At 41.3% G+C, this 26985-nt stretch overlaps 1 protein-coding gene and 11 non-coding genes across 12 annotated transcripts; all 12 read left to right on the forward strand.

Annotated features, from left to right (window-relative positions):
- The first annotated feature begins 1661 nt into the window (after positions 1–1661).
- LOC117479711 (E3 ubiquitin-protein ligase TRIM21-like) lies at positions 1662–5835 on the forward strand. Its single transcript, XM_034126799.1, has 2 exons — positions 1662–1678; positions 4128–5835. Exon 2 carries the CDS (start codon positions 4137–4139, stop codon positions 5778–5780), a length of 1644 nt encoding a protein of 547 aa, XP_033982690.1. The 5' UTR covers positions 1662–1678; positions 4128–4136; the 3' UTR covers positions 5781–5835.
- Positions 5836–10630: 4795 nt separating this feature from the next.
- On the forward strand, positions 10631–10701 carry trnag-ccc. The gene has a single exon. It is a non-coding gene; the product is annotated as a tRNA-Gly (tRNA).
- A 525-nt stretch (positions 10702–11226) lies between these two features.
- Positions 11227–11297, forward strand: trnag-ccc. Its single transcript has one exon. It is a non-coding gene; the product is annotated as a tRNA-Gly (tRNA).
- Positions 11298–11476: 179 nt separating this feature from the next.
- Positions 11477–11547, forward strand: trnag-ccc. Its single transcript has one exon. It is a non-coding gene; the product is annotated as a tRNA-Gly (tRNA).
- Positions 11548–12627: 1080 nt separating this feature from the next.
- On the forward strand, positions 12628–12698 carry trnar-ccu. The gene has a single exon. It is a non-coding gene; the product is annotated as a tRNA-Arg (tRNA).
- Positions 12699–13200: 502 nt separating this feature from the next.
- On the forward strand, positions 13201–13271 carry trnag-ccc. The gene has a single exon. It is a non-coding gene; the product is annotated as a tRNA-Gly (tRNA).
- A 1942-nt stretch (positions 13272–15213) lies between these two features.
- Positions 15214–15284, forward strand: trnag-ccc. Its single transcript has one exon. It is a non-coding gene; the product is annotated as a tRNA-Gly (tRNA).
- A 509-nt stretch (positions 15285–15793) lies between these two features.
- trnag-gcc lies at positions 15794–15864 on the forward strand. The gene has a single exon. It is a non-coding gene; the product is annotated as a tRNA-Gly (tRNA).
- A 520-nt stretch (positions 15865–16384) lies between these two features.
- On the forward strand, positions 16385–16455 carry trnag-ccc. Its single transcript has one exon. It is a non-coding gene; the product is annotated as a tRNA-Gly (tRNA).
- Positions 16456–16980: 525 nt separating this feature from the next.
- On the forward strand, positions 16981–17051 carry trnag-ccc. Its single transcript has one exon. It is a non-coding gene; the product is annotated as a tRNA-Gly (tRNA).
- Positions 17052–17236: 185 nt separating this feature from the next.
- Positions 17237–17307, forward strand: trnag-ccc. The gene has a single exon. It is a non-coding gene; the product is annotated as a tRNA-Gly (tRNA).
- Positions 17308–17832: 525 nt separating this feature from the next.
- Positions 17833–17903, forward strand: trnag-ccc. Its single transcript has one exon. It is a non-coding gene; the product is annotated as a tRNA-Gly (tRNA).
- Positions 17904–26985: the final 9082 nt, after the last annotated feature.

Here is a 26985-nt window from a genome sequence, read left to right on the forward strand (position 1 = left end):
TCTGGGGAAAGTGAGATTTTCAATTACCTCGCCTCAGCGGCGGCCAATCTTAATAACTTCTTTCTTAATTCGTGTTCACGTCGGCACCGAGGCGTTGCATCCAGGCGTTTCCCCCTCACCACGGGCTGCCGAATACAAGACTGGCACCACTTAGCTCCATCAGGACCCCCCTCCCATCCCTGCTAACCGCCCAGCTCCTGTGGAATAAAGGTCAAGTAATCAGGCATCTGGAAGGACAGCTCATTTGTCATCCCTTGATAAATGCATCAGCGGCTAATCCGAAGAGCAGGACCCCGCCGCGACGCCCCCGAACAGAAAGGTTAACCGATTGAAAACAGGAAGCGATGGAGGACGATGGCAGCCGCGTAGGGAAGAATAAAACTTCATTTTGATTCAATTGTTTGGTGGCTATTTCTGGACGGGTGGATTGTGGGAGGGCTCCGACAATAACCTCCACCCCCGCCGCTAAATGACAGCAGACTGCAGCGAACATTAACTGTGACAAGACATTACCAGCGATGAGGCGTTAGTTTCACTGCGGGAAGGAAAGGCTGCTGCTGCCTCCATCTTCCCCCCCACTTCACTTCTTCTCCTGCCTCCCAACTGTTTTTCCCCCCAATCTGCTGAAAGTCAACTTGACAACACAGAAAAAAAAGTTTTTTCCCTGACAAGGAATCAAGCATGGATTTAATTGAAAAACAAATAAATACATAATTATAGTAGCAACATGGAAAGAACATCATTCCAAAGACTCACAAGGTTCCTTAAAGTTCAGATTCAGATTAATTGCATATGGCTGATCGTGAAAACATGTCCACTTATATAGCTTGGAGGTTGTTGAAACTTTTGATGAAGGACACAGTCTTGAGAGCACTTTCAGATGCAACATCGGCAATGGTGGAATGTAACAAAGTACCTTTACTCAAGGACAAAATGAAGGAAGGCTTACTTATACGCGTTATTCTCATTATATGCTACTTTATACTTTTACTATACTACATCTCAGAGGTACATATTAACTTTTTAACTTGAAGTACTTTCCAGGATACAGTTTTTCTATCCCCGTCCCCTCCATGCGTCTCCAAATGTGTTGATCCTGAATGTTTGTGATAAACTGAACTGTAATATGATCATTTAGTCTATTTGTTGAGAGAATTGTTTAATTTTTAAGCTATATAAACTATCAAAACACTTCTCGGATCAGCTTGAAAATGCATCGTCACAAAGATGAGAAACCTCTGTGAAAAGTTGACTAAGGACAGACCGTCAAACATATGATTATCTTATAGAATAGGATGCATTACTAGATTAAACTACTAGTGTCTGAAGAAGTGAAAAAACATCTACTGCAGTTAACACACTAATGCAGCAGTAAGCTAAAACAAACTAGGATCATCTAATGGCACGATTTTTGCTTCTTGGGTGTTTTCAATGTGGTTTAATTATTATTCTTTCAGTAAATGATCTGAATGCCCCTCAGTCCACTCCTTCTTGGCGACGGGTCACTGAGAAGTGGAGCAACACTGAAATAAGAGAGCATCAACTTCCCAGAATTAAAAGTGAAAGTTTGTCTGAGCGACAGAACAGCTGCACATCTCCCTGCTTCTCTCTGAAGAAACACTCGACTGAATCCAGCAGCTTTTCTCAACAACGCAGCAGAATCTCTGCCAAAACACTGGTGAGTACATTAACTGTAGCCTACAAGTTAATGAGGAGTTTTTTTTACGTTTATTTAAAGGGGACCTATCATGCAAAATGCACTTTTGTACGTCTTTTATACATGAATATGTGTCCCCGGTGTTCCAGGGAACTCACCAAGTGTCAGAAAACACAACCCTCTCTATTTTCCTCCATACCCAAATCTCTAAAAAAGGGGCTGCAACGGATCTGATAAAAACTGATCCAGATTTGAACACTGTCCTGACGTCAGGACAGTGTTCAAATCTGGGCCAACTCCACCAATCAGGAGGAGACAGCCACCCATTGCCGTTCGAAAGCGCTGGAGACGCTGTAGTACATATGCCAGGCCTGTAGATGGTGCTGTTCTCACAGAATCAACCCTTGCAAAAACAGAGCTAACATTTTTCAAATTGAGCAAAATGAGGCATGGCTAAAATGTATGATCTGTTTGGTATTTTGAAAAAAAAAAAGTATAAATATGCCTTATATAGGTATGGTCCTACACTATATTATTCAAATATAGCATGATAGGTCCACTTTAACTTAACCATCAATTAATATAACTAAAGTGTGAGTTAAGCTGCATTTATTTCAATATTAACCAGCAGTGGAACAAGTATTCATGTTGTGACTGCACCAATCTCAGCATGTTCAAATCACAAATCTATACTCACCTTTTCAGAACTGCTTTAATCTGTAATTAATGTTGTGTTTTATATATGTTTCTGTGTGTTGTTTTAAATGTTGTTTTTACAAATTTTAACATGTAAAGTGTCTTTGAGCACCATGAAAAGCACTCTATAAATAACATTTATTATTATTATTACTATTATTGAAAAAAAACCCGGCAGGAGCAGGCAAAGAGGAAGAAAAGGAAAAGTAACAAATAAACCGGGAGCAGACAGGAGGGCAGACGAGGGAAATCTAGACAGGACATCAGGACAAAACCTCAAGAAAAACGACGACGACCGAACATGGAGCAAAAGGGAAGACAAGATTAAATACACAGAAGGGTAATCACAGGACAAGACACAGCTGGGGAGTGGAGGCAGAAACACAAGGGCAACAGGTGAACACAATTAGACAATCAGACACAGGAGGGCAAACACAGGAAGTAAGACCAGACAAGACACAAGGAGGAAAACATTTCAAAATAAAACTGAAAAATAGGCGGAGGGGAGACCAGGTGCATGTTGCGAAAAATGATTGTTACAGTGGATGAAGGGGGTGGGGGTGTCTAAAGTCAAAGTTGAATCTTGATTGGGCCAAATTTGACCCAGAGTGACCCACAACAATTCTGCTGGGTCTTCCCAGACCCCAACACCTTCAGACTTGGCTAAAATGGTCAAAATCTGTTTTGTAGTGTTTATATAGCTGTTGTGGAAGATATCATGAAGCCTTGTTCCGATAAAAAAAACTAGAGCGTAGTTATTATATAATTTGAACTTGAAACGGGTCACGGGAGACCCGAACACAACATAAGGGTTAAGTTGACGAAACACTCGAGTCAAATTCATGTCAGATCCACTCATGTCTTAGACGGGGCAGTGATATCATAAACCTGTTAATGTACGCATTCAAACACTATGTTGCTTTTATCCTGGATAAAGTGTTTAAGTCATGGATGTTTAACGTTTAACTTCTTCATATTTGTCTAATAGGCTATTATAGTTTTCTTTTCATTCAGGAAGTATGACGCTGCGCTGTCAGTACGCTCGTCCATGTTTGTGATTGGTCAAATGTTGCTAACCCCGCCCCTTTCATGTGAACGCGCACATAACTAGATAGGGCACACCTGGCTTGAGTTAACGAGTTGATAACCAGCGTCTTAGGACCGCTTAGCGAGAGCGCGTTTGTTTTGGATTAGGTAAGCCGGGTAACTCAAACATATCCAGGGTCTGTTGAACTGGATTCGTAGTACAGGCCTCTGGGAAATCTAGACAGGACATCAGGACAAAACCTCAAGAAAAATGACGAGGACCGAACATGGAGCAAAAGGGAGGGCAAGACTAAATACAAAGAAGGGTAATCACAGGACAAGACACAGCTGGGGAGGGGAGGCAGAAACACAACAGGTGAACACAATGAGACAATCAGACACAGGAGGGCAAACACAGGAAGTAAGACCAGACAAGACACAAGGAGGAAAACATTTCAAAATAAAACTGAAAAATAGCCAGGCTGTGACAAAACGTAACTAGAAGTACACAATAATTAACATCCAACTTACAGTGCCAACAGTAAAGTCATTTTTAAAAGTATGCCGTATATCAGACTTATATGTACTAATAATAAGAATTATGCTCAATAATATAATAGCTATTTTTTTCTCTTAAAAGTATTCCAAAGAAGATTTCCTGTTATCACTTGTTTTCTTGGCCTGGACATCTCATAGAAATACCTACGCTGAACTGCCCATCTGAGCTTTTTCCATATTTTTTCCTCAGAGTGTAGATATGTCTACTGCCAGCTGTCTGCTGACTGAAGATCAATTTCTGTGCTCCATCTGTCTGGATGTGTTCACTGATCCAGTCACCATACCATGTGGACACAACTTCTGTAAAGCCTGCATCACTCAACACTGGGATGTTGATGTCCAGTGTCAGTGTCCCAACTGTAAAGAAGTTTTCAACATAAAGCCTGAGCTGCGGGTCAACACTTTCATCTCTGAGATGGCTGCTCAGTTCAGACAGTCAGCTCAACAGAAAGCCAGCAGCAGCAGCTCAGAGCAACAAGTTGTCAAACCAGGAGAAGTTCCCTGTGACGTCTGCACTGGAACCAGACTGAAGGCCCTGAAGTCCTGCCTGGTGTGTCTGGCCTCCTACTGTGAGACTCACCTGGAGCCTCACCTGACAATGTCAGGTCTGAAAAGACATCAGCTGATCGACCCTGTGGAGAACCTGGAAAGCAGGATGTGTGTGAAGCACGATAAACTGCTGGAGCTGTTCTGTAAGACCGACCAGGTGTGTGTCTGCATGCTCTGCTCTGTTTTAGACCACAAGACACATGATGTTGTTCCTCTGAAAGAAGGATATGAAGGAAAGAAGGCAGAGCTGGGGAAGACAGAGGCTGCAATTCAGCAGATGATCCAGAAGAGACGACTGAAGATTCAGGAGATGAATCGCTCAGTGCAGCTCAGTAAGGAAGGAGCAGACAGAGAGATAGCAGATGGTGTTCAGGTCTTCACCGCTCTGAAGGAGTCTGTTGAGAGAAGCCAGGCCGAGCTCATCGACACGATCAAAGAGAAGCAGAGAGAGACAGAGGAACAGGCTGAAGGCTTCATCAAAGAGCTGGAACAGGAGATCTCTGAGCTGAAGAAGAGAAGCTCTGAGGTGGAGCAGCTCTCACGCTCTGAAGACCAGCTCCACCTCCTCCAAAGCTTCACGTCCCTGAACGCTGCTCCACCCACCAAGAACTGGACAGAAGTCAGGGTCCGTCCACCTTCATATGAGGGGACTGTGAGGAGAGCTGTGACTCAGCTGGAGGAGACGCTCAGTAAACAGATGAAGAAGCTGCTTGAGGTGGAGCTGAAGAGGGTCCAGCAGTATGAGGTGGAGGTGACTCTCGATCCTGATACAGCACAACCATCGCTCATCCTGTCTGATGATGGAAAACAAGTTAAAAATGGTGATGTGATGAAGAATCTTCCAGACAATCCAGAGAGATTTGATTCTTGTGCTAGTGTTTTAGCAAAGCAGAGTTTCTCTTCAGGAAGATTTTATTACGAGGTTCAGGTTAAAGGGAAGACTGAGTGGGATTTAGGAGTGGCCAGAGAGTCGATCAACAGGAAGGGACTCATCACACTGTCTCCTGAGGATGGTTACTGGGTGATAGTGTTGAGGAATGAAAACGAGTACAAAGCTTTTGCTAGTCCTTCTGTCCGTCTCTCTCTGAAGTCTCAGCCTGAGAAGGTGGGGGTGTTTGTGGATTATGAGGAGGGTCTGGTCTCCTTTTATGATGTTGATGCTGCAGCTCTGATCTACTCCTTCACTGGCTGCTGCTTCAAAGATAAACTATACCCATACTTTGGTCCCTGTCTTAATGATGGTGGTAAAAACTCTGCCCCTCTGATCATCTCTCCTGTCAATCACACCGAGTAGAACAACCATTTGATTTTCTACAGAAAGATTCACTATCACTAAATGTAATATACTGCATATGATTGGGTGGGTGCAGTGTCCACATAGTTGATGTTTCTAAACAAAGCAAGTTTGTTTTCTGCTTTTTCTATCAAAGATAATGTACTTATGATTAAGAAATATTTGCACGGCCCCTACATTTCTGGGTGTTAAATTACCGTAATCAAATTGTATTTCCTTATCATTGTACATAAACAAAGTCCTTCATACAGGCAAAGATTACTGTGAGAAGAAATGCACCACTTATATTATTTTTTAAATAATTAAAGTACAGGTTTCTTTTAGGGTATAGTTTTAAATATTGGTATTAAAGGGATATGTATCTGCTGAATTGTCGTTTGTACATTAAGGATTAATTTTTAATTTAACCTTTATTTAACCAGATATAAAAGCATTGAGATAAAATCTCATTTTCAATGCTGACCTGGCCAAGAAGGCAGCAACGTTACACATAACACATAACACAAACATATAAAATACAGAGAACATAACTAAGAAAACAAAAGACGAAAAAGCAGTCACTACATTGTGCACATTAGGACAGTAAGAAAGGTACACTACTTGTTACTGCAAGAGCAGCTGGTGGTAAGGACTTCAGACAACTTCAATTTAAAGCATGCTATAGAGACAAATGCCCTCAGTTTTAGGCGTGATTGAAGGTCATTCCAAGACCAAAGACCATAATAAAAAAGACTGCTTTTTCCAGCCTCAGTCCGCACAGCAGGAACCTGGAACCGTATCCAGGCACTGGATCTGAGGTTGTAAGAGTCGCAAATCTGGCACATATGTAGAGTGGAAGCTTACCTAAAATGGCTTTATACATTAATAAAAACCATAATGCTTTATTCATATTAGAAGAAGAAATTGTGTCTCAATCTTTTGAGTTATTTTGATTTGATTTTTGTCCAACTCTGGAGAATGTTTGTATAGCTTAAACAAGTCTTCAACAAAATTAAAAAAACAAGTTTCAACTGTTTTTCTCTATATTTTTTTCAACATTTACTTTAAGGGGACCTATCATGTCTTTTATACATAAATGTGTCCCCGGTGTGTCAGGGAACTCACAAAGTGTCAGAAAATAAAACCCTCTCTCTTTTCCTCCGTACCCAAATCTTTTAAGAACAGGGGTACAACGAGCTGATCCAGATTTGTCGCCGATATGACGTAATTTCGGATGGTGGACCCACAGAAGGTTGCTATTAGAAACAATACTTTACGTGTTTTGGACGTAATATGGTATTTGTTTACATTAGCAAGCATCGCTAACACTCAGAGCTAACGCAGTACTGGAGACAGCGGCGCCGGATTCATTTCAGAAGTGGGGGGGCCAAAAAGTGCATGTGTATGTGACATACTTGCCAACCCTCCCGATTTTCGCGGGAGGGATTTTCTGACTCAATCTGATTTGTGAGTCACGACCTGTTTCATTCTAACATAACGCTCCAAATGTTACTGTTTCTACTCGGACTTCAATACAGCTACACCATTGTTTGGTTTCCATGGTAACGCGTCTCTTTAGTAGCGCACGCAACTGAAAGTCTGAGAGGGTGTTCAGCATGGGGAGGAAGATAGTCACAGAAAACAGAACAAGAATGGACAACTCTACCCTCTGCTCACTCCTTTCCTGTAAATTAAACTATACAGGTCCAGCCCACACATATGACAGCGCAGTTGCTCCATCATTCCATCTCTTCTTTGTTCCTGCTCAATACGCTCTTGTTTGACAAGCTGAATGTTGACTGGTGTTTGACTGAAGTAAGCGCACTTTTTTTGAACACACTCTCTGTGAAAAGTTCCAGTTATTAACTCCGGTATTTACAAAGCATCTCCACATTTGGAGAAAGTTACAAGCCGTTTGACAGCAGCAAATCTGCATATTTCACAGAAGGCTCGGTTAGTGGTTTTGCAAATAATTAACCACTCTCTGTTTTTGTACCATTCTGCATTGAAGTACCTTTCTCTTTGCCCAAATAAGCTTTTATTTGCACGTCTCAATGTCCCGACAACAAACCTCCATGCAGTCGGAACCAGCCTGTTTCATATGCGAGGACATACTAGGATCATACCATTATGTGAAAGAAGGGTGGGGGGCAGACGCTCCAAAGACAGCAGGTGTAGTGGTACAGGCCAGCTCAGGCATGGGCAAACTAAGGCCCGCGGGCCATATACGGCCCGTTGGGCTTTTAATCCGGCCCGCCGAATATTGGTACAAATTCTCCAAATTATAGTAAAGACCGCATTCATTTAGCCTTTTTCCTGCAATACCCGGCATTTCAGTTGATCCCACTAGATGGCGCACTCTAGACAGAAATTACCTTAGCTGGAGTCGGCAACCCACCCAAGAAGTAGTTCTTTAATTTAATCTGGCTTCGTATGATTAAAAACGACCCAACGCAGTCCTCTATTGATGTTGTTGTGAGCGGTGTTGCGGGGGGAAATCAGCGACGTAAAACTCTGTGTGGGTCATAAGAAGGCACGTAAACGGTTACATCATGACGCAAACGATGACGCAATGACACAATAACTCACCTTTGAACCTAATTCACCTTTGAACCTGCATCTGTAACAATGAGTGGACCAAAGAAAAGAAAAGCCGACAATGAGTGCCAAGTGTTTAATGAGGAATGGACAGCTAAATATTTTTTTCACCGATCTGCTACTGGCCCGGCCCGTCTGTTAAATTTTAAAACTCATAGTGGCCCCCGAGCCAAAAAGTTTGCCCACCCCTGGGCCAGCTACACAGAGCGACGGGGAGACGGGGAGCCGGATTTAAATGCAAGCGCGTCGGAAAAAGTCAAGAAATTAGCGAAAACCAAAAAAAGAAGCAGCATCTGGCTGCATTTCAATGATATTGGCGAAAGCAAAGCTCAGTGCAGGATTTGTAAAATGAAAATAACCTTCAGAGCAGGGTTTTTTTTTGGTAACCACTCAGGATTTATTGTCAGAGGTGGGAGAAGTTCAGATCTTGTACTTGAGTAAAAGTACCAGAGTGTAGGAATACTCGGTTACAATAAAAAGTCCTGCATTCAAAATGTTACAAGTAAAAGTACAAAAGTATTATCATCAAAATATAGTTAACCTGTTAAACCCTGAGCCTGTTTTTCAGGTCTCAGGCTCGAAAATGACATTCCCAGAACAAATGACCATATCTTCCCTTCTAAAAGGGTTAAATTAATAATCTTTTTTCTCAAAGTAATGATAAACCTGTGAGTTGGATGTAGAAAAGTCAGAATCAATATAGATGTTTTTTATTTTAAAGAAAATTCAGATTTTACATAGTAAAAAACTGTAAATTATAGTGTCCGTCCAAAAATTCTTTTTTACTTATAATGAAAACTACCCTTGGATGATGGGTTAGTAGACTAAAAGCTTTAGGAATCCAAAGTACAACATATAATAAGTACCCTGTATCAATTTACAAGACATATCTTAACTGCTACTCAGGGCTCTGTTCTTGGTCCCCTCCTCTTCTCCTTGTACACAAACTCGCTCGGATCTGTCATTAGCCCGCATGGTTTTTCATACCACTGCTACGCTGACGACACCCAATTAATTCTGTCCTTTCCCCGCTCAGAGACCCAGGTCGTTGCACGCATCTCTGCTTGTCTAGCTGACATCTCTCAGTGGATGTCTGCTCACCACCTCAAGCTCAACCTTGACAAGACTGAACTGCTTTTCCTTCCGGGAAAAGATTGTCCCACTCTTGACCTAACAATCAACATCGGCACCTCTATTGTTTCCCCGACTCAGACTGCAAGGAATCTGGGTGTGACCCTAGATAACAAACTGTCCTTCACTGCAAACATCGCTGCTACAACCCGCTGCTGCAGATACACGCTTTACAACATCAGGAGGATACGTCCCCTCCTGACCCAGAAAGCGAAGCAACTTCTGGCCCAGGCTCTCGTCATCTCACGCCTAGACTACTGCAACTCCCTCCTGGCTGGTCTACCTGCATGTGCCATCCGACCTCTGCAGCTCATCCAGAATGCAGCGGCTCGCCTGGTCTTCAACCTTCCAAAAATGTTCCCACACCACGCCGGTCCTCCGCTCCCTTCACTGGCTTCCAGTTATTGCTAGAATCCACTTCAAGACAATGGTACTTGCGTACCATGCTGTGAATGGATCTGGCCCTTCCTACATCCAGGACATGGTTAAACCATACACCCCAGCACGTGCACTCTGCTCTGCATCGGCCAAACGGCTCGCTGCACCCTCACTGCGAGGGGGACCCAAGTTCCCATCAGCAAAAACACGTGGGTTTGCTATCCTGGCTCCAAAATGGTGGAATGAGCTCCCCATTGAAATCAGGACAGCAGATAGCGTGCACATCTTCCGGCGCAGACTGAAAACTCCTCTCTTTCGACTCCGCTTCGAGCGAGAGAAGCACTAACAAAGAATTGCTAACACGGCATTTATATACTAATAAAGGACTGGCTTATCTAAAGCCAGTTGAGTAGCACTTTAAATGTTTTAGCTCTATGAAACCTGATGTACTTATATGATTCTGTTTTCTTCAAGTTTGTATCTTGTTGGTCGAATGCACTTATTGTAAGTCGATTTGGATAAAAGCGTCAGCTAAATGCAATGTAATGTAATGTAATGTACTGTGTAAAGGGAATACATCTATTAAAAATCAACCTATTTGTTTATGCAATTTTGTTCATATAGCAGTATTTTTAAAATAAAAGTGCGCAATACACTTTTGAATTCATTATTGAATGTTGCGCATAACAATTGCGTTAATCGCAGAAAATTTAAAATGTTAATCGTTTCCCAGCAGTAATAATCTATAAGCAAACAGAGTACAAGGGCCGCTAGTGTAGTGGCATCATACAAGATTCCCATTCTTGTGACCCGGGTTTGATTCCCGGGCGGTGCATGTGTTAATCCAATTTCAAACAAATAAGTATTTATTTGGTGTAGGTTTATGATTCTCACTTAGGTTGCGAGAGGTCCAGGGTTCAAATCCTGGACGAGCCCAATTTGATCTGGATGGAAGATATTAGTGATTGGAAAACCATTTGACCAATGCTATGCCTTGCCAGGTACAATGTGTTCAGTTCTGGAAAAAAAAGATCAATGGGCAAGTTCTTAGCAGAAAAACCCTGCATTTCTATCCAAGCAGTTCCAACATGCCAAATAATAAAAAGTGTATTGCTTTCCACATCAGTGCCATGGTTCTCGAAGCATATGCTGGGCAACTTGCACTACTGTTCTAGCACCTATTCAATCTTACCAATGGAAGACATTTTCGACATTGTTCCAATTTTGAAGACGATGACTACAGCTTTGTGATGCCACAATATTAAGGATACACAGGGCACTCCAACATCGAGGAAAACCAAAAACACTGTAATAGTCAATATATTGATAGTTATATTATATATAAACAAGCACAATACAAGCACCGCTAGTGTAGTGGTATCATACAAGATTCCCATTCTTGTGACCCGGGTTCGATTCCCGGGCGGTGCATGCAAGACGGTCTGAATATTGTTTGAGAAGTGGAGAGAAGAATAGAGAAAGGTACCAAATTCTGAAATGGACATTTGAAATCCTTTCCAGACGGCGGAGTTGAGAGAGTTATTTGTAACCTCTGCAACATTGAATTTTCTTATCACTGGACTCTAAGTATATAATCAAAAACAATACAAGTGCCGCTAGTGTAGTGGTATCATACAAGATTCCCATTCTTGTGACCCGGGTTCGATTCCCGGGCGGTGCATGTGTTAATCCAATTTCAAACAAATAAGTATTTATTTGGTGTAGGTTTAGGATTCTCACTTATGGCGCAGTTCCACTGCAGCGCGGAGCTCGCTTTAAGCGTGCCGTGTCGTGCCGTCCCCTTTTTTGGTTGTGCTTCCACTAGGCCTAGGTCCGGCGCGGCACGGCGCGGGGCCACTTTTTCACCTCTTTTCTGGCCCTAGAAAATTGTGGTTCTATCGGGGCCAACAAACAGGGCTGAGTCGGGCTGAGTATGCTAAACTAGAGAGAGGAGCGCTGGCAAGAGGGCTAGAACTACAACAAGATGGACATATTTGACCGTGATTTAATTGTAATACACGTTTCAAAATGATGCCGAAGTAACAACATACTGATACCGGTTAGTAAAAACCATGAATTAATGCTTTGTCAAGTCTGCAGACAGACGGCAGGCGAAAAACCTTTTAAAATTCGTGTTTTTCTAGATGGAGATTGGCTAAGCTAACGCAGTATATGCCCCGACCGTCCACACTCACAACAACGGCCTATACAGACATAAATAAAGCAGCGACTGTATTCACCATGACACAGGCAGTCTGTGGTGTGTACTTGTTTAACTTTTGTCGAGTTTCTGAACATATATAAGGAGCTGTGAGCTCTGAGTGCTAACAGCTAACGGCTGTGTTGTGTTTCTGGATTTCTCATTGAAGATGACGTCACGGCTCCGCCTACACTGCGTTACTATAGTAACTACCCCAGTTCCTAAACTGTAATGGAAGCGCAGCATGAAGTGAGTCGGCCCTGTTAAGGCCCAACGCGGCCAAGCCGTACCGAGCCGTACCGAGTGTGGCCGAGGCCGACCGTGTAGTGGAAATGCGCCATTAGGTTGCGAGAGGTCCAGGGTTCAAATCCTGGACGAGCCCAATTTGATCTGGATGGAAGATATTAGTGATTGGAAAACAATTTGACCAATGCTATGCCTTGCCAGGTACAATGTGATCAGTTCTGGAAAAAAAAGATCAATGGGCAAGTTCTTAGCAGAAAAACCCTGTAATAGTCAATATATTGATAGTTATATTATATATAAACAAGCACAATAAAAGCGCTGCTAGTGTAGTGGTATCATACAAGATTCCTATTCTTGTGACCCGGGTTCGATTCCCGGGTGGTGCATGCAAGACGGTTTAAATATTGTTTGAGTAGTGGACAGAAGAATAGAGAAAGGTACAGAACTCTGAAATGGACATTTGCGAGAGGTCGGCGGAGTTGAGAGAGCCAGAGTTATTTGTAACCACTGCAACATTGAATTTTCTTATCACTGGACTCTAAGGGCAACTTGTTCTTCTATAACTAACTAGATGAACAAAATCTAATGCCCTAGCAGTGGCAAATAGCTTTGGTTTTATGTTTGATTTAATTACATTAATTAATGGCTCAGTTGAAATTTACAAGAAATATCTTAACTGCTACTGTGTAAAGGGAATACTTCTGTTAAAAATCACCCTATTTGTTTATGCAATTTTGTTCATATAGCAGTACTTTTAAAATAAAAGAACGCAATACACTACTTTTGAATTACTTATTGGATGTTGCGCATAACAATGCGGTTAACCCAGAACATTTAAAATGTTAATGGTTGCCCAGCAGTAATAATCTATAAGCAAACAGAGTACAAGCGCCGCTAGTGTAGTGGTATCATACAAGATTCCCATTCTTGTGACCTGGGTTCAATTCCCAGGCGGTGCATGTGATAACCTGTTAAGCCCTGAGCCTGTTTTTCAGGTCTCAGGCTCGAAAATGACATACCCAGAACAAATGACCATATCTTCCCTTCTAAAAGGGTTAAATTAATAATCTTTTTTCTCAAAGTAATGATAAACGTGTGAGTTGGATGTAGAAAAGTCAGAATCAATATAGATGTTTTTTTAATTTAAAGAAAATTCAGCTTTTACATAGTAAAAAACTGTAAATTATAGTGTCCGTCCAAAAATTCTTTTTTACTTATAGTGAAAACCACCCTTGGATGATGGGTTAGTAGACTAAAAGCTTTAGGAATCCAAAGTACAACATATAATAAGTACCCTGTATCAAGATTGATGCAAAACAAGTGACATTTGACCTTTTTAGAGAGATTTAGCAAAAATAAACCACTTCTGGGGTCATTTGGGTGGATTTTCCATATCTCTGGCCCCTCTTGCTCGATTTTGATGGTTGACACCTCTTTCTGACCGTTAGAGCCAATAGAATCGAAGGGGGAGTCCCCCACACACACGTTGTGAAGAGAAATTGTGGGGGCTTCGCGCATGTAACTTAGCATCAGAGTGAACCTATCTCTAGCTTTGACATCTGGAAACGGAAAAGCAGTTTTAATGCTTATGGTGTAGTGATCACTAATTAACTGGGTTACATAATTCACTCATGGAACTACAGGTTGGGGGTATTGTTCCGCACGGACACAAATGTTGACTGTACCTCCTGTGTACTTACTGCTCGTCCTCCCTTTCGCTTTCTCTTCTCTTCCCGGGCTGCGACCCGACAGCATGTCCATTTCTGTCGCTCATTAAAGTACAGATTTGCACCTTCGATGCACCGCCTCCGACTCCCTTCTCTCGGCACTACAATGGATTATCAGAAATCATTTCAAAGGGACACAGACACATTGGATTAGCCTATGGATTAACTTCAGCAGCGTTTTTATCGTTTTAATGCCATTGAAGACCACTTTGGAGAGACTACAGAGCCAAGGTAAAAATGTTAGCATTTTTAGCTACCTAGCGTCACCTGTTTTGATGTCCGTTTTTGCCTATAACGTCGCAAATACGTATAATTCAGTGGTAATGTCGGTGTCAATCCATTCTGTGTCACCTCACGATGTGGAATGATGTGTTGGATGTGGTGAAAAGATAAATAATAAGGTTTTGTGTGTGATTTTCGGTGCAATAAGGTGTTAGCATTTTTCGCTCGTTGCTAATTCAGAGGCTCAGTGTTAGCATTGTGGGTTTTCTTTTGAAAAAAAAAAAAATTATCAGTTAGATAAGTTTCTTCCCGTTACATGGATATAGAACATTCATGGTTTTATTAAATGAACATGCCCTCAGACACTGTTTCCTGCAAGATGTTGCGGCAGTACCCCGGAAGACCTACCGGGGTCTCTCGGGCTTAACAGGTTAATCCAATTTCAAACAAAAAAGTATTTATTTGGTGTAGGTTTATGATTCTCACTTAGGTTGCGAGAGGTCCAGGGTTCAAATCCTGGACGAGCCCAATTTGATCTGGATGGAAGATATTAGTGATTGGAAAACAATTTGACCAATGCTATGCCTTGCCAGGTACAATGTGTTCAGTTCTGGAAAAAAAAGATCAATGGGCAAGTTCTTAGCAGAAAAACCCTGCATTTCTATCCAAGCAGTTCCAACATGCCAAATAATAAAAAGTGTATGGCTTTCCACATCAGTGCCATGATTCTCGAAGCATATGCTGGGCAACTTGCACTACTGTTCTAGCACCTATTCAATCTTACCAATGGAAGACATTTTCGACATTGTTCCAATTTTGAAGACGATGATTACAGCTTTGTGATGCCACAATATTAAGGATACACAGGGCACTCCAACATCGAGGAAAACCAAAAACACTGTAATAGTTAATATATTGATAGTTATATTATATATAAACAAGCACAATACAAGCACCGCTAGTGTGGTGGTATCATACAAGATTCCCATTCTTGTGACCCGGGTTCGATTCCCGGGCGGTGCATGCAAAATGGTCTGAATATGGTTTGAGTAATGAACAGAAGAATAGAGAAATGTACTGAACTCTGAAATGGACTTCTGAAATCTCTTCCAGGCAGCAGAGTTGAGAGAGCCAGAGTTATTTGTAACCTCTGCCACATAGAACTTTCTTATCACTGGACTCCAAGGGTAACTTGTTCTTCTATAACTAACTAGATGAAAAAAAGCTAATGCCCTAGCAGTGGCAAATAGCTTTGGTTTTATGTTTGATTTAATTACATTAATTAATGTCTAAGTTGAAATTTACAAGACATATCTTAACTGCTACTGTGTAAAGGGAATACTTCTGTTAAAAATCACCCTATTTGTTTATGCATTTTTGTTCATATAGCAATACTTTTAAAATAAAAGTGCGCAATACACTACTTTTGAATTCATTATTGAATGTTGCGCATAACAATGCGGTTAATCCCAGAACATTTAAAATGTTAATCGTTACCCAGCAGTAATAATCTATAAGCAAACAGAGTTAAAGCGCGGCTAGTGTAGTGGTATCATACAAGATTGCCATTGTTGTGACCCGGGTTTGATTCCCGGGCGGTGCATGTGTTAATCCAATTTCAAATAAGTATTTATTTGGTGTAGGTTTATGATTCTCACTTAGGTTGCGAGAGGTCCAGGGTTCAAATTCTGGACGAGCCCAATTTGATCTGGATGGAAGATATTAGTGATTGGAAAACCATTTGACCAATGCTATGCCTTGCCAGGTACAATGTGTTCAGTTCTGGAAAAAAAAGATCAATGGGCAAGTTCTTAGCAGAAAAACCCTGCATTTCTATCCAAGCAGTTCCAACATGCCAAATAATAAAAAGTGTATTGCTTTCCACATCAGTGCCATGGTTCTCGAAGCATATGCTGGGCAACTTGCACTACTGTTCTAGCACCTATTCAATCTTACCAATGGAAAACATTTTCGACATTGTTCCAATTTTGAAGACGATGACTACAGCTTTGTGATGCCACAATATTAAGGATACACAGGGCACTCAAACATCTAGAAAACCAAAAACACTGTAATAGTAAATATATTGATAGTTATATTATATATAAACAAGCACAATACAAGCGCCGCTAGTGTAGTGGTATCATACAAGATTCCCATTCTTGTGACCCGGGTTCGATTCCCGGGCGGTGCATGTGTTAATCCAATTTCAAACAAATAAGTATTTATTTGGTGTAGGTTTATGATTCTCACTTAGGTTGCGAGAGGTCCAGGGTTCAAATCCTGGACGAGCCCAATTTGATCTGGATGGAAGATATTAGTGATTGGAAAACAATTTGACCAATGCTATGCCTTGCCAGGTACAATGTGTTCAGTTCTGGAAAAAAAATATCAATGGGCAAGTTCTTATCAGAAAAACTCTGCATTTCTATCCAAGCAGTTCCAACATGCCAAATATTAAAAAGTGTATGGCTTTCCACATCAGTGCCATGGTTCTCGAAGCATATGCTGGGCAACTTGCACTACTGTTCTAGCACCTATTCAATCTTACCAATGGAAGACATTTTCGACATTGTTCCAATTTTGAAGACGATGACTACAGCTTTGTGATGCCACACTATTAAGGATACACAGGGCACTCCAACATCTAGGAAAACCAAAAACACTGTAATAGTCAATATATTGATAGTTATATTATATATAAACAAGCACAATACAAGCGCTGCTAGTGTAGTGGTATCATACAAGATTCCCATTCTTGTGACCTCGGTTCGATTCCCGGGCGGTGCATGCAAGATGGTCAGAATATGGTTTGAGAAGTGGAAAGAAGAATAGAGAAAGGTACCGAATTCTGAAATGGACATTTGAAATCCTTTCCAGGCGGCGGAGTTGAGAGAGCTAGAGTTATTTGTAACCTCTGCAACATTGAATTTTCTTATCACTGGACTCTAAGTATATAATCAAAAACAATACAAGCGCCGCTAGTGTAGTGGTATCATACAAGATTCCCATTCTTGTGACCTGGGTTCGATTCCCGGGCGGTTCATGTGTTAATCCAATTTCAAACAAATAAGTATTTATTTGGTGTAGGTTTATGATTCTCACTTAGGTTGCGAGAGGTCCAGGGTTCAAATCCTGGACGAGCCCAATTTGATCTGGATGGAAGATATTAGTGATTGGAAAACAATTTGACCAATGCTATGCCTTGCCAGGTACAATGTGTTCAGTTCTGGAAAAAAAAGATCAATGGGCAAGTTCTTAGCAGAAAAACCCTGCATTTCTATCCAAGCAGTTCCAACATGCCAAATATTAAAAAGTGTATGGCTTTCCACATCAGTGCCATGGTTCTCGAAGCATATGCTGGGCAACTTGCACTACTGTTCTAGCACCTATTCAATCTTACCAATGGAAGACATTTTCGACATTGTTCCAATTTTGAAGACGATGACTACAGCTTTGTGATGCCACACTATTAAGGATACACAGGGCACTCCAACATCTAGGAAAACCAAAAACACTGTAATAGTCAATATATTGATAGTTATATTATATATAAACAAGCACAATACAAGCGCTGCTAGTGTAGTGGTATCATACAAGATTCCCATTCTTGTGACCTCGGTTCGATTCCCGGGCGGTGCATGCAAGATGGTCAGAATATGGTTTGAGAAGTGGAAAGAAGAATAGAGAAAGGTACCGAATTCTGAAATGGACATTTGAAATCCTTTCCAGGCGGCGGAGTTGAGAGAGCTAGAGTTATTTGTAACCTCTGCAACATTGAATTTTTGTGACCCGGGTTCGATTCCCGGCCGGTGCATGTAATGCATCTAAGTTTTGAGATCTGAGTAGCAGCAAAACTGAGGGCTGATTCTAGGCAGCCCTAACTTTGAGCTTTATCAAAAAGCTGAGTCTCAATCCTAGTCTTAAAAATGGATAAGGTGTCTTTAGCCCGAGCACACACTGAGAACACAGATGAGAATAAACCGGAGTCCAACATGCCTTCTCTGTATCTAAAAAACAAAGGCTCTCTTGTCCTTATAGATTTTTCTGTAGTTACATTTGTATTATTTGCCTTTGAAGATGAAAAAAAAATAATAATTATTGTTACGTTTTTTCAGTTTTCTGGGGTAAAAAAGCATGTTGTTGTTTTTATGTATGTCACTAATGTATGACCTAAACTGCATTGTCAATTACGATTTTAGGGAAACATTGTTTTGTTTTTGACATCACAAATGTTTATAATCAGTCCATGGAAACCAAAAGCTGTGTTGTCTTTTCCATACAGCCATAACTTATTATATAATGTGATTATTAAAAGCCAAACCAGATTTTTCTAAACAATTAGAAAAGATAAGATACTAGAGGTACTTTATTGATCCCAATTTGGGAAATGTTTGCATTGCAGAAGCATAAAACAAAACAAGGCATTGCACATAAGTAGAAATCAAAGAGCAGAAATAAACAATTCTAGAATTTAAACATCTAAACATTTAATTAAAACAGCATTTAGAAGTAGAAAACATACTATCTATAAACTCTGACAATAAAACACTATTGAAGGGCTTTAGACATAATATAAAGCAGGATATTATTTACTTTAAGTGTGTAGGGAATGGAATATTAAATTAAATATAAAATCAGAAAATAGTTTACCTTGACAAGGAATTGCAGTTTAGTTTAATAGGAAACATAATTGAAGTTGAATTGAAGGAAGAATAGGAAATTGTTGCCCCTAAAATATCTGAAATAAAAATCTAAATGTAGTTAATAATGTTTGCTTTTCTCTTTTTCTGTCAACTGTTTCAAAACACACAACAACTAAGTCATTTAAACTCTCTGAGATTTATGGTATTTGTAGTGTTTGCAGCAGAAAGGATTATGAGAGTTGAAGTGTTGGTGGTGTCTCAACCATTGGAGAAAGAAAGGCCTTGTTGCTCTTGTAGTTCCTCCTCCACTCCCTCTTGGTGACGGGTCACTGAGAGGTGGAGCTACACTGAAATAGGAGAGCTTCAACTTCCCAGAAATTAAAGTGAAAGTTTGTCTGAGCGACAGAACAGCGGCACGTCTCTCTGCTTCTCTCTAAAGAAACACTCGACTGAATCCAGCAGCTTTTTCTCAACAACACAGCAGAATCTCTGCCAAACGCTGGTGAGTAAACTACAGACACAATCACCAACTAAATATTTGAACACAGTTTAGTTTAATCCGAATCTGAGGCTGGTACGTCTGTTTTAAATATACCGAATATATGCCTCCCTCAGACACTTTAAAACCAAAATAAAAGTGACTGGCAGCAGGCAGTGAGAGGCAGCCTCAATAAATCATGTAAATTGAATAAAACCCTTTGCAAAAATAATCTAAAGTAAAGTATGCGTACTCCTTGACTCTCCGTATCCGCCCCAGTCTCCAGCTGAGCTAAGTGAAACGTTTTCAGACTTTAACACGCTACACTGCAGACCAGTCAGACTTGTTCCCCAACATGTTTTTATAGGGCGATGCAGTTAAATGCTGGCTACCATCGTGACAAACGGCTCGTTGGCTCCAACAAAAGAGACGCACACCAAACTGAGCAATGATAAACTACATTTGATTAAAGTTAGTTACAAATTAAAAGTACAATGATGTATGGAGGATGGAATTAGTGATAACTATGAGGATACATTTACATCAATAGACTTCAGTATTTACTAGCAGGGTAAGAAGTACTCTGATCATGTATTGAAGTAAGATACCACAATGTGGACATTTACAAGAGAAAGTAAAACAATTCAAAGAATATCCTTTTTAAAAAGTAAAATATATGATCAAATTGGATTATAATTATGCATGGATCAATGTGTAGAACATGTTATTGTACTGCTTGGTAAATTACCCTGATGTTTATTAAATCATAATTTAGTTGATTATTTTATTTTTGTAATATCTGCAAAGTAACAAACTAACTATCAACAATTAATGTATTGGATTGAAAAGTGAATTAGGTCCAGCTGTAGTTTTGGTGGAGAGCTATAAATACAAAATATAAAAGAAAACTCAAGTACAGTACCTGAATACATTCACCTTTTTCCTCTCCCTCTGTCATGGTCCTGTTTTGTGTGTTTTCTTTCAATAAATATGTTGAATTAATGTGTGTAAGTTAATCATTGTTACTTTATTAATAATCACATTTAGGCTCAACAATATAAGATCATATTGTTTTCATTTATTATTGTTGTGAAAAAGATCTCCATGTTATCACTAATTTTCTTGGCTTGGTGATTTCCAATGAATAACACTGAACTGCACATCGGGCTCTTCTTCACTCAGTTACTATTTGTATGGAATTCCAACCCAGTCTCACATCTAAACGTGTAATAACTACGTTGGTCCACAACTTGGGACGTAGTATTTCTACAAAAACGCCTCTGAAATTGTAGGATCCCTACGTTTTTTTTCACCATTCATTTCCAATGGCTGGCGTCTATGTCACGTGATCTTCAACTTTCTCTCCGCAAAAATAAAAAAACATGGCCGACCTTCGTTTTATTCTCGGTAGAAAATGCCTATTTTAAGGTTAGTTTGGCCATTAAAATGCGTTTTGATGTCATTTGCTGCGAGAAATAGGAGTTGTTATTTCAGATTATGTGTGCAGTGGATGTACATGATCTTTAGTTTGCTAGTTATTACGAAGAATACTTCAGGAAATTGTGTAAATACAACGTTTTCATTGTTACCAAGGTGGTTGCTAGGGACGCTGCTATCGATATTATGTCTGTTATGTTGTGTAAAATTGTGGCATAGATACGTTATTTTCCATTATGCTCTCTATATATTGTCTTTATTATGCTTTAAACCAGGGGTCGGCAACCTTTTTGATATGAAGTGCCATTAAAAAAAAAAATTGTTATCGGCGTGCCAACGATCGAGAATTATCAACGGGGGGGGCGTTGAGGAGCTTTACGCTGGTGAACTATCAACAGGAGGGCGGGGGGAGCCTCGCTGCGCGGAAGCAGTGTGTGTGTACCTGTCAGCACAACTTACATGATGCCATTTAAATAATTGGTTTAAACGGCATAATAATAAGGACGATCGTCCGTTCTGTGATTCTCCAGAACACACATGTTATGATATTAGGGTCATGCAGAGTGAGATGAGATCGCTGTCCCTTTAAGAGAGAGAGAGAGGGGTGTGGCGTGTGCATGTGTGTGTGTGGATGGCAGAGCGACAGTGAGGGAGCGTGTGTATGTTTCTGGAAGTGAAACGAGGCAGCAGAAAAACAGAGGTCTGTGATGTATTTTGTGAAACAGAAGAACAGCTAAATAAATGCAACGGCCTCCCAAGAAGAGCTCGCCTCTCTCCAGTCATTTAAGCTAAAGTGGGTTATTGAACCTGAAGCTTGTTGCTTCTGCCCTCCTCGACTACGGTCTGGGAGCCGACAGGAAAGTTCAACACACAGATGGCCAGTCCGGCCCTTTGTAGCATATTATTTCAATGAGAGATGAGCAGATCGCCACTGGGCTTTCAACTAAAGACACAGCCACGCAAAAACTGCGGCATTTGTACAGCTCCTTATGGGTACTGCAATTTGTGAAGTGCTTTCCTCTGCGTGCATGGCTTCCTTCTGCAGGTAACGGGGAGACGCGCTCTGGCGGCGGTCTCGTTCGGGATCCGAAAATACAATTTAAATATTTTGCACACTTACTCCACTTATTCCTAGTGTGCCACTGGTTACGGTGCCGCGTGCCAATGTTGGCACGCGTGCCAGGGGTTGCCGACCCCTGCTTTGTGTCTGTGTCTCGGGCTTTGGCTATAGGGCGGCTCAAAGTATTTTGTCCGGCCGTTGTGAAGACTGCTTTGTTTATTGTCCTTGTTTTTGTTTTAAATAAAGCATATTCAATCGAGACATGCCAAACATGTGACGTCATATGACGCGTCGCATCTGCGCGCAGGGAGAAAGGGAGACCCCGAGATCCGTAATCCCCGTATTTTTTAAATAAAGAGATTTTCAATCACGGGCGCGCATCAAACGTGTGACGTAATGTGGTATTAAAGGTATTAAAAGAGGTGAACATCACTACAAGTCTGGGCATGTTGAGAGCTGTACATACACACACATTTCATAGTCTTATATTTCAACAGTTTTACGACAAACTGTGACTTTTTTGACATGGAAATGATTATTTAAGGTTGACAAACATCATATGTGTAATTCGTGGCACAATTCAAACGGGATCGAAAGATAATCTTTCTCTCTCCATTGACTTCAATGCATACTTTTTCCGAAATAAGATCCCATGGAGGAACCCGGAAGTTTGACGGACATTACCCACAATCCTCTGTAGCAACCATAGACTGTATAAAACAATTAAATAATGCATTATTCCGAGTGTGCTTGCTTTTCTCTTTGAAAGTCATCACATAACGGCATTGTAATACACGTTTCGGCGGCATTAAATATGACATATCTGCCGTAGTTAACTCTATGTATAGAGCCCTGATGACAAGACTTCTAGACAAACAGGAAGAACTCCCACCAAAACTGATAACTTGACGTGGATCTTAAATATATCAGCAATTAAACAACATCTTACATTTCTTTTCACACAATACGTCTCCTTGCAGTATCAACACTAATTCGGCTGACTTTTATATTTGATCCAATTGGTAGATAGGCTGTATTTACGCCATAACGGTGCACAGCTGATAGAAAGGGACACCTACCTATCTTCAGATGTGAAGATTATTTCATCGGACTGTTCCGCACAGCTAGAGCACCTCATGATCTCATGTCGGGCCTTCCATCTGCCGAGGGAATTCACATCTGTTGTGATAACAGCAGTGTATATCCCGCCGCAGCCACTCGCCGACAACAACACGGCACTCGATCAGCTGTTTGGGTTTATTGATAAAACCGAGACTTCACGGCCAGATGCGGCGTTCGTTGTGGCCGGAGATTTCAACACCGCCAACATGAAGAAGGTTTTGCCAAAATATTACCAACACATCAACTTCCCGACGCGCGGGGGAAACATACTGGACCATGTTTATTCCCCTTTCCGGAATGGATATAAGGCTCTCCCTCGCCCTCCCTTCGGCAAATCAGATCATATCTCACTACTTTTGTTGCCTGCGTACAAGCAGAAACTTAAAAGGGACAGACCGATAACAAGGACAGTACAACGATGGAGCGAGGAGTCAGATGAGGCACTGCAGGATTGCTTTGCATCCACGGATTGGAGTGTGTTTGAGGACAATAACATCAACACACACACGGACACTGTCATCTGCTACATTGGGAAATGCATCGATGACGTGGTACCGAAGGTTTCTGTACAGACATTCCCAAATCAAAAGCCCTGGGTAAACGGTGAGGTGCGCGGCAAACTGAAAGCGCGCACTCTCGCGCACTCAGCGGGAGATTTGGAGGAGTACAGGAAGTCTAGGTATGATCTCCGGAGAGCAATTCAAAATGCAAAGAGACAGTACAAAGACAAGGTGGAATCTGACTTCAAAGGCTGTAACACTAGGAATATGTGGGCGGGACTAAGGACAATGACTGACTACAAAGGAGCAGCGGGGGGTGCTGCGGGAGTGTCTGCGTGCGCATCTCTCCCAGATGAGCTAAACAGTTTTTTTGCACGCTTTGAGAGCAGCCAGGCTGTGGAGGTACAGAGGGACCAGGAGCTACACTGCCCTTTTGTTTTAAATAGGGCAGATGTGTGTAAATCCTTTAAAAGGGTTAACCCACACAAGGCTCCTGGACCTGATGGCATCCCTGGCCGTGTTCTCAGGGTGTGTGCAGTTCAGCTGGCAGAGGTGTTCACAGACATCTTCAACAGGTCCCTGCTGCAGTCTGTAGTCCCCACATGTCTTAAACACTCCACCATCATTCCTGTCCCCAAAAAGACAATCATCACCTGCCCCAACGACTACCGCCCAGTAGCACTCACCTCCATCATAATGAAGTGCTTTGAGCGGTTAGTCAAATTATTCATCACCTCCTCCCTCCCTGAATCTCTGGACCCCCTGCAGTTTGCCTACAGAGCAAACAGGTCCACAGACGACGCCATAGCCCTCACCCTCCACACTGCCCTCTCACACCTGGACCCGAAGAACAGGAACACATATGTGAGAATGCTGTTCATTGACTACAGTTCAGCATTCAACACCATTGTGCCCTCCAAGCTGGCCATCAAGCTCAGAGACCTCGGGCTCAACAGCGCCCTCTGTGACTGGATCCTGAACTTCCTGACGGGCAGACCCCAGGCAGTGCGGGTGGGAAATATCACATCCTCCACCCTGATTCTCAACACCGGTGCCCCTCAAGGCTGCGTGCTCAGCCCTCTCCTCTACTCCCTGTTCACCCACGACTGCGTGGCCACACACAGCTCCAACACCATCGTGAAGTTTGCTGATGACACGACCGTCATCGGCCAGATCACAGACGATGACGAGACGGCGTACAGAGAGGAGGTCGAAAACCTGACATCTTGGTGCCAGGAGAACAACCTCCATCTCAACATCAGCAAAACAAAGGAGCTGATTGTGGACTACAAGAAGCAGCAGGGAGAGGGACACGCCCCCATCGCCATCAATGGGACTACGGTGGAGAGAGTCAAAAGCTTCAGGTTCCTTGGGGTCCACATCACTGAGGACCTGACATGGTCTCTTCACACCACCACCATCACCAAGAAAGCTCGACAGCGGCTCTTCTTCCTCCGCAGGTTGAGGAGGTTCAAAATGGATTCCAGGATACTCTGCAACTTCTACAGGTGCACGATAGAGAGTATCCTCACTGGCAGCATGACGGCCTGGTACGGCAGCTGCACCGACCTCGATCGTAAGGCTTTACAGAGGGTGGTGAAAACTGCACAGCACATCACCAGGACGGAGCTGCCATCCATGGAGGACCTTTACTCCCAGCGGCTCAGGAAGAAATCACTACGGATTATCAAAGACCCCCATCACCCCAGCCACAAACTGTTCTTTCTGTTGCCGTCTGGCAGACGTTACCGCAGCATCCTGGCAAGGACAAGAAGATTCGGAGACAGTTTCTTCCCGCGGGCAGTGAGACTGTTAAAAAATTGAACTGTTGAAACAACTTCAAACATTCAACTGCTACTCAGTAGTATGTATCTAATACCTAATATATATATATATCATTCCAATAACTTGTATATAGACTCATACTGCACTATTCCACATCATAACTTTATTTCATTTTTATAACTATTATTATTTTTGTATTGCTCATGCTCTTATTGTTATTATGTTATGTTATTATGTTGCATTGTTGGAGAAGCCTGTGACATAAGATTTTCAACTGCATAATTACTCTGTAGCTATGTCAGATTGACAATAAAGAACCTTGAACCTTGAACCTACTGGTTAAAGCACGTTATTGCATTTTATTATTTTATTATTAGATATTAATAGGATCCCTATAAAGTATATTCTTTACTCGTCGTTATTCTCTACTAATAGTTAATTAAAGACTGTATATAATGACTATTTTGCACATCCCATTCAAGATTTCAAGATTTTCTAAGGTTTATTGACATTAAAGATTGTATATAATGACTATTTTGCACATCCCATTCAAGATTTCAAGATTTTCTAAGGTTTATTGACATATCATATACACAACTACGGTGTAGTTATGCAATGAATGAAAAACTTGGGTCGCAGGTTCCTCAACAGTGCATTACAAGACATCTATCAATATGTGTGTACCTCCACCATTACATTGTCATATTCTGCACATTTCTTATACTATCTACATACATCTTATAAGAGTATAATACATATGTATAATATCAGTTAAAATAAGTGCTTAAACATAGTTAACATTGCAGGAAAGCAATATATTAGACGTTAAGTACTTTGTCAGGCTTAATATTTATCTGTAGATACAAATTTCACTGTGTGTGCTGTGTGCTCTGCATGTGTGACCATCAAAGAAGGTTTCATCCCTCCATATTCATCTTCTATACCCCCAAAGCTTTTTTCTTATTCAAAAGAAGACCTTAACCTAAAGTATTCTTTAATGTTTAAATAAAGCCTTATTAGTTTGACTGTTTTGCACATCCTCCTATTAATATCTAATAATACAATTATAAAATGCAATAACGTGCTTTAACCAGTAGGTGTCCCTTTCTATCAGCTGTGCACCGTTATGGTTTAAATACAGCCTATCTAGCAATTGGATCAAATATAAAAGTCAGCCGAATTAGTGTTGATACTGCAAGGAGACGTATTGTGTGAAAAGAAATGTAAGATGTTGTTTAATTGCTGATATATTTAAGATCCACGTCAAGTTATCAGTTTTGGTGGGAGTTCTTCCTGTTTGTCTAGAAGTCTTGTCATCAGGGCTCTATACATAGAGTTAACTACGGCAGATATGTCATATTTAATGCCGCCGAAACGTGTATTACAATGCCGTTATGTGATGACTTTCAAAGAGAAAAGCAAGCACACTCGGAATAATGCATTATTTAATTGTTTTATACAGTCTATGGTTGCTACAGAGGATTGTGGGTAATGTCCGTCAAACTTCCGGGTTCCTCCATGGGATCTTATTTCGGAAAAAGTATGCATTGAAGTGAATGGAGAGAGAAAGATTATCTTTCGATCCCGTTTGAATTGTGCCACGAATTACACATATGATGTTTGTCAATCTAAAATAATAATTTCCATGTCAAAAAAGTCACAGTTTGTCGTAAAACTGTTGAAATATAAGACTATG

Source organism: Trematomus bernacchii, unplaced genomic scaffold (assembly GCF_902827165.1).
Source record: "Trematomus bernacchii unplaced genomic scaffold, fTreBer1.1, whole genome shotgun sequence".
In the NCBI taxonomy this organism is placed as follows: Eukaryota; Metazoa; Chordata; class Actinopteri; order Perciformes; family Nototheniidae; genus Trematomus; species Trematomus bernacchii.